The sequence below is a fragment of the Dipteris shenzhenensis genome, chromosome 5 (assembly GCF_047967505.1).
Source record: "Dipteris shenzhenensis isolate YYH24624 ecotype China chromosome 5, Dip_SZ_1.0, whole genome shotgun sequence".
NCBI classification, from domain to species: domain Eukaryota; kingdom Viridiplantae; phylum Streptophyta; class Polypodiopsida; order Gleicheniales; family Dipteridaceae; genus Dipteris; species Dipteris shenzhenensis.
The window spans coordinates 46,474,929-46,495,533 of record NC_141600.1 but is presented as its reverse complement, the minus strand read 5'-3'; the positions used below and the strand labels follow the sequence as shown (position 1 = coordinate 46,495,533).

Sequence of the window (20,605 nt, the reverse complement as noted above, 5' to 3'; positions counted from 1 at the left end):
AACTCAAGTGAGGGACTTACTTCAGAAGAGTTTCATCACTCATAGCACTTCTCCTTTTGCATCCCCTGTGCTCTTGGTGAAAAAGAAGGATGGTTCTTACCGTATGTGCATTGACTACAAAGACTTGAATAAGGTCACCATCAAAAAAAGGTTTCCAATCCCCAGGATAGATGACCTGGGATGAACTCAAGGGTGCTCAGTTTTTCACTAAGATTGATTTGAGGTCCAGCTATCATCAGATTAGTATTGAAAGCTGGGGATGAGCACAAGATAGCCTTTCGCACAGAGAGGGGACTGTATGAGTTCAAGGTGATGCCTTTTGGATTGACCAATACACCAGCTACCTTCCAGGCACTCATGAACAAGATTTTGCAGCCTCTCCTTTTCAAATATGTGCTGGTATTTTTTTATGACATCCTCATTTGCAGCAAGGATAAGCAAGAGCACATCAGACATGTCAAGCAAGTGCTGGAAATTTTGAGGTTGCATCAGCTTTATGCTAAACCCAGCAAATGAACTTTTATGGCACAAGAGGTTGAGTATCTTGGTCACATTGTGAGCAAGGATGGCATTCAAGTGGATCCTGCAAAGGTGAAATGCATTGAGGATTGGCCGCAGCCACGCAACCCTACTCAATTGAGAAGATTTATAGGTCTTGCTTCCTTCTACAGGCGCTTTATTCGCAAGTTTGCCAAGAGGGCAGCCCCTCTGACAAACCTTTTGAAGAAGGATGCTTTTATGTGGTCTACAAATGCACAGCGCAGCTTTGAAGACCTGAAAACCACCCTCACTCATGTGTTGGTATGCCCTGATTTTTCACGTACTTTCATTGTGGAGGCAGATGCCAGTGGCAAAGGATTAGGGGCTGTGCTAAGACAGGAACACGGGGTAATTGCTTTTGAAAGCAGGAAATTGGATGCCAAGAAACTAGATTATCATGTGTATGATCAGGAAATGTTGGCTATCCTCCATGCTTTCGAAAAATGGCACCACTACTTGTACGGTAGCAAAATCAAGGTTAAGACAGATCATAGGACACTCAGGTATTTCCTTACGCAGGCCAACTTGTCAATGAAGCAAAAGAGGTGGCTGGTTAAGGCTCAGTCTTCGACATCGACTACAAGAAAGGGAAAGAAAATGTGGTTGCAAATGCCTTATCCCGTATGTGGGCTTGCAGTTTGTCTATCCTTTCTACCATCTACCAGGAGTGGATTCATGGTATTCTAAGGCAGCTTCCATATTTGTGGAGTTACAGAGGCCATCAAGCCAGGGGCATGCTGAATTTAAGCTGCATAATGGGCTGTTGTGGTGCAAGGACAGAATTTATTTGGTGCCAGATTCAACGTACCAACGGCTGGTCTTACAGGAAATGCACTCATCTCCTATGGCAGGATATGCGGGTATTACTAAGACATACGAAAAGGTCAAACAGAGCTTTATCTGGGATGGCTTGTGGCGGGATGTAGTTAAATTTGTCAGTGAATGTTTGCCCCGCCAGCAAAATAAAGTGGACAGCCGGTTACCCGCGGGTCTCTTGCAGCCATTACCTATTCCAAAAGGCAAATGGACTCACATTGCTATGGATTTCATCACAGGGTTGCCTTCCACAGAGCGGGGATGGGATAGCATTTTTGTGGTGGTTGACAGAATGACAAAGCAAGCCCATTTCATACCCACTAAGACCCATTATTCAGCATCACAAGTTGCTTGGCAGTTCATCGAGCATGTTTTTAAGCATCATGGTTTCCCTCAGGAGATTGTCAGCGATAGAGATGCAAAATTTATGGGTCACTTTTGGCAGGAATTATTTACAGCAGTGGGTACTTCTCTTACACCTAGCACTGCTTACCACCCTGAGATGGATGGACGGTCAGAAAGGGTGAACAAATGGCTGGAGGAGTATTTGAGGCATTTTTGTCATGACCCACACAAGTCTTGGGATAAGTGGTTGGCACTTGCTGAATTTTGTTACAACAGTACCAAGCACATCGCTATTGGCATGAGCCCGTTCGAGGCTATGTATGGATGCACAGTGGGTATGCCATCTTTAGTTGTAGACATGGCTGTGAAAAATCAGCAAGCAAGAAATGACTTGGAGAGTATGGATGCCCTTCTGCAATTGGCTAAAAAGAATATGCAGGATGCCCAAGCCAAGCAGAAGAAGTATGCCGATGAACATAGGAGGTATCTGTCTTTTGAAGAAGGGGATTATGTGTTGAAATCGGAGTCCTAGTGTGTGTGGTCCTAGTGTGTGTGGTCCTAGAGTCCTAGGAGTGTCCTATAGTTGTGTGTGAAGAGTCTTGAGGCCACTTGTGCCACCTCATGTGGTAGATGTGATTCCTCACCTAGATTATAGGATCTAGATTCTCTTGTGTGTGACCTCATCTATGAGGTGTCTGTGTGAGAAGATAAGGCTTGCCCAGCCTATAAAAGAGGCTATGTACTTGCTGTGTTTAAATCTTATCAATCAATCCACATCAGTTCGTGCCTCAGCTCGTCTCCAATGATGCGCCTCTCACCTTCTCCCCGTTTTCAACAGTTGGTATCAGAGCCATGCTGAAGCATCCTGCCCATCCTTCGCTGCCATGTCTCCACTCTGCTGCGCCACTCTGCTACCGCCTCTCTTCGCTCTTCTACTAGCCCACGTTGGTGCTCCCGCTTCTGCTCTACACTGCGCCATTCTGCCCACTATCTCCTCCGCTAACCGCTTCTGCTCTACACTGCGCCATTCTGCCCGCTATCTCCTACGCTGCGCCATTCTGCCCGCTACCTTTAGCCTCTCTCGCAACTACTCCCTCGCTCAACGCTGATGGTGCCTCGAACTCCGGACCTTCAATTTACACTACCTCCAGCGGAAGCGTGGGGAGCTGCTGGCTGAGAAGATGCCCCCAACTGCATGAAGGAGCTGATCTACATCGACATCTGCTACGGCTGGACTGTTGCGCCATACAACCTGACCTCTGCAACTGTTGTACAATCTGCCGTACTGCCGTACGATCTACCGTACTGACGTACAATTTGCCGTACAGCTGACCCGTACCAAACAGCCTCGCAATATGCGCCACTGCAAATCAGTCGTACTGCCTCTAAATCTGCGCCACTGCAAATCAGCCGTACAGCCTGTACGGCTTGCCTACCGTACGACTGTACCTGCAGCATACAATCTTCCGTACAACCCTAACCCAAAAATTTAGGGCTTTTCTGTCCTATGTCTTCCTTTGGCATAATTGAAGCTTCTACCATGTGAAATTTGGGCCTTTCTTGAAATTCGAGTAAACATTGTAAGGGATTTAGACATTGGCTGTAATAACAGCTAAGACCTTCCCACCAATGGATAGCATTAAAAACTCCTCGTTCATCGAGAAATTCTCAGGGAGTAATTTCCCAACTTGGCAGACAAAACTCCGGCTTCTTCTTATGCGAGAAGGCATATAAAATATCACCAATGGCAAGGAGCCAAAACCGCAAAGAGATGATGCTAGAATCAGTTGGTGGGAGAACCAAAATGATAAAGCAATAGCTATCATTGGCCTAGCTTTAGCTGACAACCTTATCCACCATGTGGATTTTGATAAGACAGCAAACGACGTTTGGGAAAAGTTAGAGAATTTGTTTGGAAATAAGATCAATAATTCCAAAGTATTTCTCAAACAAAAACTCTTCAAGCTCAAGATGAAGGAAACTGAAACCCTCAATGAACACTTGAGCAATCTTGGGTCAATTCTCCAACAATTATCTGCCATCCGAGCCATTGTTGAAGATGATGATCAAGTTGCTGTACTTCTCTCCAGTATTGAAGACATTTCCAAGTACAATGAGATCCTTGCTGTCGTAAGAGTCAGCCGCAATATGAGCTTTAAGGATATGGTAGCGCATCTCATTGATGAGGACCGTAGGCTTACAAAGAAAGCAGAATCTTCCTTCGAATCTGGCAAAGCATTCTTTCTCAAGAATAAGCCCAACAAAAAGGAAAACCTCTTAAATGTAATTACTGTCAGAAACTTGGCCATTCAGAGGATCGTTGCTTCAAGAAACTGGCAAAGGTACAAGCCAAAGAACATGCCAATCTGGTTGCGGAGCAGAGTGAGGACGAAGACGATGAAGCTACGCCTTTTGGACCTGAGGAACAAGCCTGCACTGCTGCTATTTCTGGTCTATCCCTCCATGAGGTGATAGATGAAGAGTGGGCTTTGTAGAAGTCATGTGTGTTAGGTACTCTGCCTTGGGTAGTCCCCCTAAAATGATGTAATAATTTGTTATTTTGTGTGCCTTGTCCTATAAAAGGCTCCACTTATTTCCATGTACCCACTTAGGAGACAAGTGGGGTTGTTATGTCTTTCCTTTATCAGGCCTGGCCGAGTTCCAGGATGTTGGTGTACTCCCTAGACCTATGAGTTGGTCATGCATCCATGCTCAGATTTGAGTCTCTGATCATATTGACACCTAAGCCATGAGAGTGCTTGGTTCAACCTCTGAATTATGCTCAGCTGTTAGCCTTTGAGATTGCCTAAGATGCACAGTCTGGATGATGTCATAGTCTCTCACCCTAGCTCCGAAGGGGGGTTTGTTGAAATCGGAGTCCTAGGGTGTGTGGTCCTAGTGTGTGTGGTCCTAGAGTCCTAGGAGTGTCCTATAGTTGTGTGTGTGAAGAGTCTTGAGGCCACTTGTGCCACCTCATGTGGTAGATGTGATTCCTCACCTAGATTATAGGATCTAGATTCTTTTGTGTGTGACCTCATCTATGAGGTGTCTATGTGAGAAGATAAGGCTTGCCCAGCCTATAAAAGAGGCTATGTACTTGCTGTGTTTACATCTTATCAATCAATCCACATCAGTTCGTGCCTCAGCTCGTCTCCAATCATGTGTCTCTCACCTTCTCCCCGTGCTACCACCTATGGATGAGGAGGGCCACATACTCTATGTTCTGGAGCGCATCATGGGTTTCAAGGATCACGTACTCCGAAACAAAGTCTACACCGAGTATCTTATCAAGTGGCAGGGGCTCCCTGAGGATGAGAACTCATGGCAGCCAGAGAGTATTGTCCAGGACAACCCCTATCTCCTACTGGGCTGATTATTATTTGCTGTTTGCTGCACCTATTTAACAGCCCGCATATGAAATTTTGAGGGCAAAATTCCATGTGAAGGGATGGCTGTAATGAAGGGGGGAAAGGGGCCAAGTTAGAGGCCCTTTAGGTGGAAAATGTGGAGGGAGTATATAAGTCTCCATCCACCCACTACTATGTACTTTTTGATGTGACATCTAATCTTATCTACTCTCCCTTCCTCCTTCCTACCTACGCTCACTCACTCTCTCTCTCTCTCTTCCCTACTCCCTCTCAATCTCTCCCTCTCTTTCCTACCTCATTCTCTCTCTCCTACCCCTTCTCATCCCTTCTTCCCCTATCTCTCTCTCCTTTTGCCAGTCTATTTCCCTTTTCCAAATCTGTCCCTACCCCCTTCTCTACAATGTCTAACAATGACCTTCAGGAAAAAGCTCCTTACAGTCCATCTGATAGTATCCTCAATTTCTCAAGCAAGTTTCTTTTGAATAAAACTGCCGGTTTGCATCAGTATTTTTAAAAAATTCTAGAGTTAGAAGGACACTCCTGTGATAGTTCCGAGAGAGAGAGAGAGAGAGAGAGAGAGTATCTATTAATGTCCACGGGAGACTAACAGGTCTATGGGACAGCAAGAAACCATCTAGTACATCTGCTTTAGGGAGGGCACACGGCAGCTCCGAGAGAGAGAGAGAAGGCAAACTCGCCAGCAACTTAAGGCACAAATCTGACTTGGGGACATTCCCTCCATGCTCACCAGATCAGAGGCACAGCCGACGAAGGTAAATGTGGCACTTGTCCCAACGCAGGGCCATAGCTAGGAGACCACAACGGGCCACACATACTCACCATCGCCAGTGATCTATCACATGCTTTATGCTGCCGCAGCCTCATACACTCTTATGCTTGACCCCTCTACTAGCCTCCGGATGATCGTCACAGCTGCTCACAGAGATTTCTTTTTATATATTCATTATGTCCCTAACCAGCCAGCACCCAAGCTCTCACATGTACCACAAAACACTTCATGCACACTTTTCATAGCCGGTGGTGTCAAACACACAGCCCTCAAGCTTCACAATGGCACAGCGAAAGATCGTGAGGGCCTACGTACTGAATTCATTGCATAAAGGGTAAATACCTTGGCCCCAATCTTAGCAAAGCTCTTCAACAAAGCAGTATGCACAGGCTTTTCCACACACTTGGACCCTCAACACCATCACTCCTATACACAAGGTAGGAGATCCCATGAGCCGGAAAACTACAATTGCATTACCATTGGGCATGTCATGTCCAAGGTCTATGCATCAGTACTTGACACGGAGGTTAGCCTGCTCAGCTTTGAGGACTGAAAGCCGTTGGGTTGGCATGCTTCCGGATAGATAACGGGACCATAGATCATATACTCACGCTAACAGGGGTCATTGAGGAGGCCAGGGAACAGAGACAAAGGATCTGTAGCTGCTTTGTAGTTTTTTCGCAAGGCTTTTCACATAGTGTGGAGAGCCCGACTCATCATACTTCTAAGAGATAACCTGCGTAGTCATGGCACTTTATGAGAGAGTCTCGGGTCGGGTTCAGACAAGTGCAAGGTAGATAGAGGAGATCACGAGCACCATTGCGGTCAAACAAGGATGTCCATTATCACCAACTTTGTTCGGCCTCTACATAGTTGAGCTTGAGCTCTTATTAGTATCCTGGGAGGGGCTGTTGCTCTCTGGCAAGATCCTTGCTCCAAATTGTCGTGTACGCACATGATGTGGTCTTACTCTCTTCCTCAACAAAGGGTACTTCAGCAACACTTAGATACACCTCATACCTTCTGTGAGACACATGACCTGAAGGTCAACCTTGGTAAAACCAAGGTCATGATCTTCAACACGTCTCAGGCAGTCTTAGATGGGAAGAGAATCTCTTACAATTACACCTATTTAGGACTTGGTTGGCACCTCGGGAGTACACAAACCACTGCTTGCAGATATTGACAGAGGGCTTCATCAATCCGCTAGGATACACATCGATCCACCTCCCCAACTCCTTGAGGGTATCTACTATCGGACAGTCCCACGTTTTATCACACCAACTCCGTATTGAGAGTGTTCACTTGTTTACTGCACAAAATGTACGGGCTGCCCTTCTCTAGCTTCATAACCGTAGATTCCTAGATCATGAGGGACTACGCACTTAGCACTTTGCACATGGGCAGCAGGTCTTGACCCCGGTCCTAGCTCAGCTGTTCAATCATGCTGTATGCCATGGCTTCCTGCCTACCTAGACCATGGTACCGATACACAAGGCAGGTAATCCCATGGACACTAAGAATTACTATACTCTTATGATTGGTCACGCTCTGGCTAAGATATATGGGTCGGCACTAGAGAGAGTGATCAGCAGCCACAGAGAGGGTCATGGGCAGCAGGCTCTTGGCAGGCAAGTTTTCGGAGACAGCACTCCATCTTGGACCACATCTTCGCCTTCAGGGCTATCATTGAGGAGGCGAAGTCAAGGCCCCAGAAAGCCTGCACTTGCTTTGTAGACTTTCATAACGCATTTGATCTGTCACACGATCCCACTTTATCCGGAGGTTACAAGAGTTGCAACTTCTAGAGATCATGATTTGGGGGGGTGATGAGCCTATATGAGTCCATCAAAGAGAGAGTATGTGCCCCGGGAGGTCTATTAGATTGGAATGAGAGCAATATTGGAGTGAAGCAAGGCTGCCCCCTCTCACCGACTCTCTTCATGCTCTATATGTATGAGATTACATCCTTTGTAGATCGTCTAGGTGGAGAGGGTTCACTTCTGGCTGACCTGAAGGCTGTGATGGTGCAAATACTGTTGTAAGTACATGACATAGTCCTCATATGATCCACAGCAGAGGGATTGCATAAACATATAGAGGTTCTTGAGATGTTCTACAGAGAGAGGGACTTGACAATTAACATTGGAAAAACCAATGTTATGATCTTCAACACCTCGTCGAGCAGTGTCCCGCCAACATAGTTTCACGTATCGAGATGAGCCAGTGGAGATAGTGCAGTCTTACACATATTTGGGGGCAATGTTCACCGGACCAATTTACACGATGACCTATGCAGCTAGAGCACGACTCACATGAGGGCGGGGTGCTCTGGCATGACTAGAGAGGCACTGCTTCTAGGCAAACTTCCAGGACCCTCCGACGAGGGTTGGCTTTATGACACCCTAGTGAGACCAACTACCATGTATGCAGCACCTTTATGGGGGAGTGACATCTCAATGACAGACTCCAAGAGATTTGAGAGGTTACAGGTGACTATGGGATCTAGGATGATTCAGAGTAAGCCCTCACTCCCCCATCAAATTATACAAGCATAGTTCGTCATGACCCCTCTCCAGGATTGATGCCATCTTTCAGACGATGACATTCCTCCACAGAGTCTGGGTCGTACCCCAGTGGAGATTACTGAGGTTACTACTAGAGTCTTCCAAGCGACTGGCAGAGAGCGGTGTTGATACAGCATGGTATGCACGGATATCCACATGGTTTGGTAGTCACAGCATTCAGATGGACAAACTTGGTGAGCTGTTGCTTCTCCCCAACCTATGCTGCTTCCCTCCCTCTCCTAAATCGTACAGCCCCCCTCTCCTCTCGACTCAGCTCCTCTCCTCCGCCAGCCCTCTCCTCTCCCTCTCCGCTTGGTATGTGGACACTCCCATAGGGTCACTCTCTCAATACCCCTCTGCTACCCCCCCGCTACCCCTCTAATCTTCTCTCTCGCTACCTCTCTGCTACCCCGCCGCTACCCCTCCGTACCCCCTCGCTACCCCTCTCCTACCCTCCCGCTACCCCTCCGTACCCCCTCACTACCTCCTCCGCTACCCCTGGCTAACCCCCCGCTACCCCCTCCGCTACCCCCCTCGCTACCCCCTCACTAACCCTCTCTCTCCCCCGCTACCCCCTCGCTACCCCTCTCCTACCCCCTCCACTACCCTCAGCTACCCCCGCTACCCCCTCGCTACCCCTCCATACCCCCTCGCTACCCCTCAGTCAGCCCCCCCCGCTACCCCTCAGTCAGCCCCCCGCCCCCCCTACCCCTCGATTAAACCCCCCCCCCCTTCCAACAATCCCTTCTTTGCCCGCTGCTGCCTCCCCCATAATGAAGGGAACAGGGGATGAGGACAGGAGACTAGGCGGGAGACCCTTCGCTCCAAACTTGCATACGCGTGGAGATGGGGAAGGGGAACGGTGACAAGGCGAAAACACAAAAGCAACTCAATCTGGAGGACTTCAACAAACGCAGCAACCGGAGCGGTTTGACAGTGGACAGCACCGCGGCCTAGAAGAAAGGGGCCCACCCAAAGCTCATGCCGCTCACCACATCCTCGACCTCTATGGTTACCACCACTATTTCACCACCATCATCCGCCTCATCATTTACGCCGCCTCTCTCCTCCCCCTCTCTTGCATCATCATCACGGGTCTCCTCTCCAGTAGCCTCACCACTGGCCCCACCGGCCATGGCTCCACAGTACTTTCCCCTCGTATCACCTCTACCTCTCAGTCGGCCACCCCTCATCACCTCGTCCGGCCTCGCTACTTCTACATACCACTCCCCCGCCCAGATCATGCTGTCCCCACCCTTACTACAACCTCAGCAGGCCACCTTCATTCCAACCTGGACCAAGACATCTTAGGCCCCCACCAGAGGCTTGGGACTCCCTATTGGCTGAGATACACAGCATCCGGGCTCGTTAGGCAGAGCTAACACATTACACCCAAGAGCAGGGCCGATACACCCAGGAGCAGGCCCGCATTATACACGAGCAGGGCACCCTTATCCAAGGACTCAGACACGACATCACACAGCTTCGAGAGGAGCTCGGGACCCTCAGAGCAACGCCAAGAGGGACCCCCGTCACAGAGATGGAGGCACAGATAGCCACAATACAGTGTTGCCCGCAAGGAGGAAAAATCGGCTATGGTCCGAGATGGTAGGTTGTTGACCGGCACCCGTTAGGCTCCCACGCGTACCCCTAGGGGGACGGGTCCTATGAGACTCAGGTTTCCAAGACCCTAGACTGTACCATTTGGAATTGTAATGGTACCATATGGTCAGACCCAGGGAACTTCTCGGAATCTTATACAGGACGAGACATAGTCTTTTACATGGAGACACACCAGAGCCCAGAGCGTCCACTACCGATAGTCAGTGCCTACACATGGGAGTCAGCCTTCAGGGATGAGACGAGGGATACAGGTTGAGTCCGAGGATCAGGAAGGGTCGCAGTATTGTACAGGTCTTCCCTAGCTAGAGCCAACTCCATTGAGAGGGAGGACGTACACTCCCGATTCATGTGGATCCGGATCCGACGCACAGACACCCATGACATTTTCATAGCAATATGGTACTTCCCGCCAGACACATCCCACTTCGCCAGAGTGGCACGAGAGGAGGATGAGACATCACCATATGCACCCTTACATCAAGATATCCCAGACCTTTCAGCCCGTGGGGAAGTTCTCCTTGTTGGGGACTTCAACGCCAGGACGAGCACGCGCCAAGCACCACTCCTGGACTTCCGAGACGACTCTATCATGCTACCAAACATGGCCCTAGATGGAGCAAGTATGACCAGGACCTCATCGGACCGACACGGGCTTGTTACACCATATGGACACGTGCTCTTGATCTGGGCAGGATGCATGATCTCATCATCTACAACGGGCTTGACCTATGGCCCTCCTCAGGTGGTTTTACTTGCTTCCCACACGGGGGGAGGGGGGCACTAGTCTAGTAGATTACATCATGGGATCCCCTACCTTCACTTCATGTATCACCGACTTCACCGTAGCACCACTCCCTCCAGGAGCTGATCACACATACCTATTCTTCACTATCGCCACTCCACGCTTAGCCACACCACACACACCACATAGGAACCATGACACCTACCACAACATACACTTTGATCACAGCCTCTCACCAGCCTACTCTGGACGCCTAAACAGACTCCTAACCTACATCGATCACATACCACTCATAGAGGACCGTGCTGCCCTCATTAGTCGCACGCTCCACGAGGCTGCCCTCCAAATCTTTCCCCACACCACACAGTCCACTAGACCACCACCTCTTGGTTCAATACCCTGCAACAATTGGTACGATGCGGAGTGCAAGGCTTAGCGCCGACAGCTCCGACTTGAAATCAAATGTCACCTCCCGAACACACCAGACACGGTACGCAAGTACCGACATCTCGTACGTCGGAAGAAGCAGGCATTTCTTCGTCGAAATGAGGAGGAGCTACTGCACGTCTTGTATAGCAACAACTCTAAGGATTTTTGGCGGAGATTCCTTGAGCGTCCTCACCGACACACGAGAGTCTGGCACACGTATGCACACCATCTTTATGATGTCCCACACCAGCCCACTCCAGATCTCATACACACACCTCGCCCCACCACTTGCACGTTGTTCACCAGAGGGGAAGTCAAGGATGCAACATTGAAACTGCACAATGGCCGAGCTAAGAATCACGAGGGGCTATGCACTGAGTTTATCGCATATGGAATCGACACCTTAACCATGATCCTAGCAAAGCTATTCAATGACGTTGTTTGCCTTCACTTCCCCCGCACTTGGACACTCAACGTCCTTTGGCGCTGCGCTCTAGGAGGATTTTCTTGTCACCTTTCTCGTTGGGCTTTGACCTTGTGGAGGAGGATGGCCAGACGTTTTCACTCTTTCTCAGATTCCCTAGCCTCCCGCAGGTGTACCATCGACTCTTATCTTCCATTGGAGCCACTTTCGGGATGGTCACCGAGATCCCCCCTTCCTGGGATTTCTTCTTTGGTAACAAAGGCAATCAGATCGGACGAGGTACCACGTGTTAGGGTTGTTGTCTCTGACCCTGACCTTACGGATGACCACATCATGCTCCAACGTCCAAATGGCTCATTCTTCAGGCAAAGAGTCGAGATCGCTGGGAGATAGGATCAGTGTAGGATCTGCAAGACCCCTCGGCATTTTACCAGAGATTGCCCAAGGAAGAGAAAAAATAAAAGGACTAAAAAATTCACGGGTGTAGCGCCTCATAGCACTACCTCGACTGGACCTACTTAGCGTTCTACTGCACATCCTGCCACTTCTCGCGCTGCTCGACCTTCCACTTCTTCCCGAGGACCCCGTTAGCTTCTCGTCTTGGACCTTCTTCTGCAGTGCAAACAGGACCATCAGCACATCCTGTTCCAGTCGTCCCCCATTGGGTGCCAATCAGAGTTGTTGATTCAGTTTCATCTTCGAAGGCTTCTCACGGCACCACAAACCCTCTCATATAGGAAGGAGATATTCATGTCCTAGTTTCTTGTGCGGATGAGGCTGCCCCTCTCCCTTCAGTTAATCCTGTGAAGAAGCTTACATCTTTAGAGCAGCCCATTGCCGACACTCGTGCCATAATCCATGCTAGCGACACTTTTTTGGACGAGGCCCACCAGCAGCCCTCTTCGTCTGCTCCACACTCTTCACCTCTTGAAAGAGACATAAGGCTTTTAGCTTCTACTCCATCATCCGCACATCTATGCCAAGTTGCATCATTCAGAAATTCTTTTGCAGTTCTGGCAAACATGGCAGACTTTGAGTTAGAGGAGTTGTTTGCACCCCCTACCCTTGGGGAGCACCTTGTTCAGATCACCGTGGATAGAGCTTCTCCTTCTTCAGATGTGGGAGTGCTTTCCCCAGTTGACTTCCCTCCTCTTGATAGAAGGATTCTTTCCCAGGAGAGGGATATCTCCGCTAGCAAGTCGGGTAGGGTTTTTCATCCGACTGTCGCCGATGAGGATTGTCAGTTGGAACGTTCAAAGGCCTCAGAGGTGTACCTCACCGCCGCCATAGGCAGCTGATTCGTAACCAACTTCATCCAGTTGTTACTGGGGACCCAATTGCTATTCTCATGATTCAGGAACACAAACTGGATGTCAAGGATTGTTCCAAGTCAGGTAAGCTTCTCTCAGGGCATACTTTTTTGTCACCCGCCTTGGGCACCAGGGGCGGTACTTGCATTTCTGTTTCTTCTTCGATGCTTCCCTTGGTGATTGGACATGGGATCATAGTCCCCTCTAGAGCATTCTTTTGATTGGTGGGCGTAAGGTTGGTTTCTTAAACCAAGTAATCTTTTTGGGGGGGATAAAAAGATGGACAGACTTCCTCCCTTTCAATATAGCATGGATGCACCACCCGAGATGATCCCACGAGATGAGATCAACCATATCATACGGTTGGACCTCCTCCAGCTTCACAACCTATCACAGCTTTCCTCAAGGGAGCCGACAGAGACGAGGGGTCACTCTAGACATAGCTCGACGGGTTCAGAGATCAAGGCGACCACATCCCCCACCACAGCGTGAGACAGCTCGACAGACGCAGATCCGAGATATCTTTACAGCTCATTGGAGAGCCAACACTATGCCAAGCTTCGGTTTTTGAGTCCCAGCTATCAAATTGCTTCAGTTCATATTTGATTTGATTTTTTATTTTTGCTTTTGCTTGAGCTCTTGAGTGCAGTAGATCAGCATAGGTTAGTACTCAGCAAGAGCCCTAGCGTGCCCTTTGCTCTAGCCCATTGAGTCTTCTTTTTGTGCACTTTGTCCCATAGGCCCGCGAGGCCTCCCGCAAACTTTAATACTTCTTTCTTTCTTTCTTTCTCTACACACACACACACACTATTTTTTTAAGTAAAAGAAATTCTGCATTAAGAAAGCACTTACATTCATAGCTGTCCCAGAGTGGGACTATACACACACAGACACTTTTTTTTTTGTGAAAACTTTGAATGCTTTATATTACAAGAAAGCTATCCCAAACTAGGAAGCTGAAAAAGTACATCAAGAGAAAATCTCCATGTAGGACAAATACACACCTTTTTTTTTTTTTTTGGTAAATCCATGATTATATTATCAGCAAAATTTACATGAGGGTCTCAAAAAAATAGAGAGCCTCAACAGGAAATCAAAAGCAAAGAGAAACTATTTCTAGGCATGACTGAGGAAGATCTCCTTGATGGCAAGCATCATAGATAGATTGCCGTAGGGAGAGTATGAAATATTCATAAGATTGCAAGAATGGATTCCCAAAATATCTCATGTTGTGATCCTGCCATATGGTCCAAAAAGCCCAATATCTGACCCAGTACAAAAATAAAGAGTAATGGACCAGGGTTATAGGAAGTCTGCCAAAAAGCCAAAAATGTTTCCCAAAAGGAGAGTTAGGGAAACGAAGGCGAAGCGACATGGAAATTTTGCATATGAAGGTCTTAGTGCTGGAGCACATCCAAAACAAATGAGGCACCGTTTCAGAAGGGGCCATGCATCGAAGACAAGAAGCAGATGCAATCCTTCGTTGAGCCAGAGTGACCCCCACGGATAAGGTTCCTGTAAGACAACGCCATAGGAAAAGCTTTTGCTTGAGAGGCAATTTGCTCCTCCATAAATTGCGGAGATTCTTTCGCCACCAAGCAAGTGATTTTGCCATATGCCAAAGAGAATTAGCATGTAAGTGAATCCATGGTGACAGCTGGAGGAAAGAGTATGTCATGCTAACCGTTAGGTCAGAAAGAGTAACAGGACGAGAATTTGAGCCCACTGGGTGTAACTGCCAGTCGTGTAATCGGTCCCTATTAGATAAAGGAGGGATGGGAAGAAAAGGCTGCAGCAATTCAGCAATTTTTCCCCAAATAAACCCATGATGCATGGCTAATGGATAAGAAGCCATGGCTTGAGGGAAGGAAAGCATTTGACCAGTAGCATCAACAACGTCATTTATACACCTGATCCCCAATTTGCTGAGATTATATGCCCGAATCGGCTCTTGGAGGGCCAACGGAGGATCAAAAACAGCACTCCAGTAAATACTTTCTTGCCGAAGGGAATTGGCATGAGACAAAACGGAAGGGGCCCAATGAGCATGCAAAAGGACCTGTTTCCAATCGCTAATAAGTGAAGTAGCAAAAGGGCAACCCGGGATAGAGCCTACAAATCTGCCCAAAATGACCTCCCAGAAATCAGTGATCCATGGACCATGTGCAGTAGTACGTAAGGACGTGCACATGGTTGCAAGCATATGAGTCCATGGCTGCTTCTGACGAAAAAAGGTGAGTAGAAGAGGAATTTTCCTGGCCAAGACATGGTGCGCAATATTCAGCACATTCAATCCACCGTGCATCCTTGGGGAACAGACTTTTGTCATCCTCATAAGTCTTAGAGCTTTAGCAGAAGACTTTGTTTTCCATAACAGTTCCATAGCGTGAGACATAAAGGCAGAAATGTCTTGAGAAGTCCAGTGCATCAAAGGCAAATAATACTGAACATAAGCCATAATAATCGACTGGACAATCCGGAGCCTAACATGGAGTGGCCAAGTGGAGAGCTTCCAATAATGGAGTTTAGCATGAAGCTTGTCAAAAATCCACTTTAGCTGTTGTTTCCTAGTGATGTGCCGGCCAATAGGGTGACCAAGATGGCGGACCACATCATAGGGCTGCATAATGTGCCCAGGCCATAGAAGAGTATGCCAATCATATGAATGCAAAGGTATGAGGCTAGATTTATCAAAATTAACATTCAGGGCAGCAGCCAAGCCATATGAAGAAAGAGTGTCCATAATAATCTTCAACTGCTGTGGAGAATTGTGTTGCATAAAAAAAGAATCATCTGCATAGGCTTGAGCGATAAAGGAAGGGGCTCCAGGAATCTGAAGACCAGTGAGAAGACCTTGTGCGGTAAGATGATCCAAGTATGAGAGAAGTGGGTGAGTAGCAATGGCATATAACAGGGCACTGAGTGGACATCCTTGTCGAACCGAACGACCCAAGGACCAAGATTGCGAGAGATGATTTCCAAGGATGCATTGGGCTGTAGAGCCAGCATATAAGCAGTAGATGACATTAGCCATTTTTGGCCCGAAGCCCATCTTAGCCATTGTTTGTGAGATAAAATCCCAGTTGACCGTGTCAAAGGCTTTGGCAAAGTCCACTTGCATAATAAAAACATCCTGTTCAGAATATTTTGCATATTCAATAGCCATGAGAGCATTGCCAATATTATCATGAATCTGCCTCCGAGGGACGAAACCATATTGCAAAGGATGCAAGCCCTCATAAAGCACTTGATGAAGACGGTGCACTAGCATTTTAGCAAAGAGTTTGTAAACAACTGGCATCAAGGTGATGGGCCTCCAATCCATGAGATGCTCACACAATTTCCTCTTGGGAATGAGTTTAACTATGCCATGCTTCCATGAGGAGGGGAGTACTCCTGTGTGCCAAGAGTTATTAATCATTTGTAGGATGACACCTTTAAGATCCTCCCAAAAGTGTAAGAAAAACTCCACTGTGAGACCATCATACCCCGGTGCCTTACCAGGGCTAAGATGAGACAAGGCATCATCAAGCTCCTTATCAGTGAAAGGCATATCCAGTTCGAGAGCTTCCTGTGGGTTGATAATGGGATGCACATGATGCAAAAGAGTCTCCCGAGCTTGTAATTCTTGCAAAGAAGTAGTATTAGGGGGTGCAAACAGCTTCTGAAAGTAAGAAAAGCATTCATGTTGAAGCTCTGAGAAAGACCGATAGGACAAACACACACACACACACACACACACACACACACATACACACAAACACACATATACATACATGTAGGTATGTATGTACACACACACACACACACACCTTTTCTTCTTTTTTTGTGTGAAAACACACACATAAAGGCATATGTATGTAAACACACACAGAGACACACATATATACAAAGGAATATGATAGTTAAAGAAAAACACACCTCTGTCTACATAATTAAAACAATCGACCTTTTATAAAATTTTGCAAATGTCACATGCCTACTTTGGGATTTAAGGATTTTAATTTTCACTTGACCAAATAGCATCTTTCTTCAGACTGTGGATCCAAGACAATAAATTCATAAATGATTAGCAATTGGCATCCACTATTAGTGTCATGTCAACAGCTACACCCTTGTAAGCTCACCTTTAGGGATGAAAAACGGATGGATGCCAACCATACTGTTGGAGAAACTCAACACTTTTGTTGACATCATGGTACTCTCCTCGAACTCAGACCTTTGCACTTTCTTGTCCTGTGAGCTAACATTATTGTTAATCTCTTAAAAGTAAACATAATGCATTCAAACTAAGTGGCCCACACTTCCAGAACACAAGAGTCCACATCCTGCTCCAGGAAAAAGCAGGCCAGTGAAAACTGATCAAGGAAGTTACTCGAGGTTTTTGGTGGTGCACCAAGAATACAGAAATCGAAATATATTCTTACACAATAGACCAGAATAAAAACACTCAGGCTACCAGAAACTGATTTAAGAAGTTACCAGAGGAATCTGGTGCAGTAAAAATTCCAGACATTTTTGCTTCAACATCCTGGCTGCTTCATTTGATAATCCTGCACCTAAAGACATGTGATAGCTAGATATGTTAATCCCATTGAGGTGATTATAAGACATTACGTAATGAAACTTGCTACAATAGTAAACTCATAGTCCAACTTTTAATACCACAACAAAAATACAGGATTCTGAATCAGGAAATGATAAATCCATTGACATTTTTCATGCCTTTAAGGAGGTACACTGGCAAAATCCTTTTTCATGGTCATGTTGATATTTTTGTAGACATTCAGATTCTTGCCGCAAAAATGATCTTATAATCTTTTTTAAACTTGACAACCAAATTTTGCCTATCATAACATTTAGATCAGCCAAGAGCTGGGACATCAGAACGATAATGAAATCATCAAACTAGCACAGCTTCTGCTGTGATTGTTTCAGAGAAACTTGCAAGCATTGATGGCTGGTTGGAAATTCAGGATGCATGGGTGATATTTCAGCACGTGAAGGATCAGGGCAGCAGCTCCAGAAAACTGGCTGTAAATTGAAAATGTGTAGTGTTATGTCCATAATTGGGCTAACTAGAGCCAATATATCTTGATGAATTCAGGAACATGCCCAAACTCATCCTTTCTAAACACAACACAGTGTGCAGTTTCAATCCCATGAGAGTCAGTTTCAATCCCATGAGAGTTAGCACGGACTAGCTACTATGACAACCCCACTAACGCCATCAGTACCGAATAGTGGGGTAGACCACCTACTTGAGCGTCCGTTTATACAAAGGTGTTTGTACTGAGTTTCTGTAGGCACTCCAGAGGTGAAGGGAAGACTCAGATGTGAAAAAGGCTAGCACTAAAGGAGAAGGCTAATCAAAAAGTAGTCCACATTCTCTTCATTTAAGCTACAACTGCTTGTCAAGACTATACGATTTTCTTTAGTCTCTCCCAAACGAGCATCGTCCAAGGAAGAAAGAAAAAAGCTTAGACCAAGGGTCAGGGCCATGCTAACCTCTGACCTTCCATTGAATCTAGGGTTAGGGCATCGTCTAACCTAGGGTTGAGACTAGAAGCTGGCGTGGATGAGGTTTAGATCCCGTGGATTGGGTATCTAAGAAAGGCATGGCTTTTCCAGGATCCCGGAAAAGCGAGGCTTTCAGTAAAGTGAAGCTACTTTATGCATGAAGCTTAAAGTTAGGGCTAACTGCTAAAGATAGCCAGTGCTAGGCCTGTTATCTGCCACAGCCCCTAGCTGATCTGATTCTCTGCAGTAATTCTCAATTCCATTTTGTTAAGTTGCAACTGCTGCAGCCCACAAATCAGATTTGAATCTGCTCCTATATCATTCAAGGATTAGCAGTCTCTCCTTGGTGTGTTTCTTCCGTTGGAACCCATACTTGCTTTGTTCATCATGTTCCAGGAAGCCAGTGGGAGTAATCGTAACCCTACACTTGCCCATTCTTCGATTGAACATGAAGATGAAGTTATGTCCAAACTTCAGCCCCCTAAAGTTTTTATAAAAGAAATTCATCATCTTCAAGAAGCATTGAAGGCTTCTCTAGTGTGTAAAGCATAGAACCATCCAACAGCAGTTTGGATAAGCAGCAGCAGGGGTGATACGGAAGAAGAAATTCATCATCTTCAAAAAGCATTGAAGGCTTCTCTAGTGTGTAAAGCATAGAACCATTCAACAGCAGTTTGGAGAAGCAGCAGCCGGGGTGACACAGAAGACCAATTCAATCAGTGGCTGAATTATGACAAATATTCAAAGGGATGGTCAACCCCATCGAGTCATGGATGGGCAGTATAATTTTGAGCCAGTCATCATATAGTTAAATGACCACCATTTTGTTGATTGGGTGGATGTTTTCCCGATAAAGAAAAAGTTGTCTTTATCAATTTTGTCCACATAAGAAGTATAACTATTTTATGTCCAGGTTAAAGTCTAGTTTTGCAACTACTTGGCTTCCCTGGATATTCATAGTTTAGCCATGGACTTGGCTGTTCCTGTTACTTCTCTTCACAAAGCATATCCACTTGCTTGGTAATTTGTTTGTTGCATTGGAACTCAGCTGACTTGCAAATGCACAGATCAACAACAAATCACAGCAGCTCTAGATACTTTGAATTTCAGGTTCAAACTAATACTTGAATGCTGGAAACTCATTCGAGTGAAGGTCAGTAACGATTTAGCTAGGAAAGCAGAAAGAGAGGGAGAGAAGAGCACACAGCACACGAGGGGGCAGAAAGAAGGATTTTATTACAGCAAGATACACTACCCATGACTCATGGGCACCCCTTGTCACCCCATGGAACGCAGCCCAGCAAAAATCGGGGGAATCCACCACTACATTCTAGACGAAAAACATGGTTATCTCCTCCATTCAACTAATTGATTAGGTATTGCATAGAGTATTTGTAGTCATTGACATGAATCATGAGATGTACAATATCCATTTCACATGACATGATAAAATATATCATACAACCACACATATGCATATCCTTGGCCTTGTAGAGTAATGGGAAGCAATTGTTCCTTCGGTGTAAATAATCCCGCCACCTAACAATTAAAGGTCAATGAAAAACTCCTACAATCCAAAGGTTATTTGAAAAGGCACTTTGAAAACATCTTCAAGCACTTCTTAACTCGATGGTATTTGCGCCTCAAATCCATGCAGCTTACAAGAATTGCTCCGTTTAACTATATTGTCTCTCAAAGTACTTTGGGGGAGAGAGAGACTGAATTTGAATCTTCAAAAGATGCCAACTATGGGATTATGGTGGACCACCATACACATAGGTGTTGTAAAACACTGCAAGAATCAAGATGCATGTCAATGAGTTGGAAGGCCATCCTTCCAAGGATCAGATGCCATTACAACTGACCTATCCATGGGAATCATTCCTAAAATGGGTATTGGATTTCATCAATATATTCAAAGTGTCCATGCAACTTGGCAAAAAACATACACTAGGGTGATGCGATCAATTGTGTCACTCAATAGGCCAAAGCAAAATCCCTGAGGGACAACATAGCCCAAAGCACTACATCTTACCTAAGAATTCCATCTATAGATTTGGGTGTGCCATTGAAATCATGTCCAAAGGGATTTCATTCTTTAATTTGGTCATTAACATCATGAAAAGGAACT

General features: G+C 46.4%; 1 protein-coding gene across 1 annotated transcript in view; it reads right to left on the bottom strand.

Moving 5' to 3' along the window:
- LOC147902094 (midasin-like protein) overlaps window positions 1-20,605 on the bottom strand; it is a 193,926-nt gene that overhangs the window by 126,353 nt on the left and 46,968 nt on the right. The window contains exons 25-26 of the mRNA XM_087374676.1: window positions 17,437-17,513; window positions 17,082-17,190 (exon numbers count right to left, since the gene is read on the bottom strand). Of these exons, the coding sequence (XP_087230802.1) occupies window positions 17,082-17,190; window positions 17,437-17,513 (186 nt within the window). The remainder of the gene's footprint in view (window positions 1-17,081; window positions 17,191-17,436; window positions 17,514-20,605) is intronic.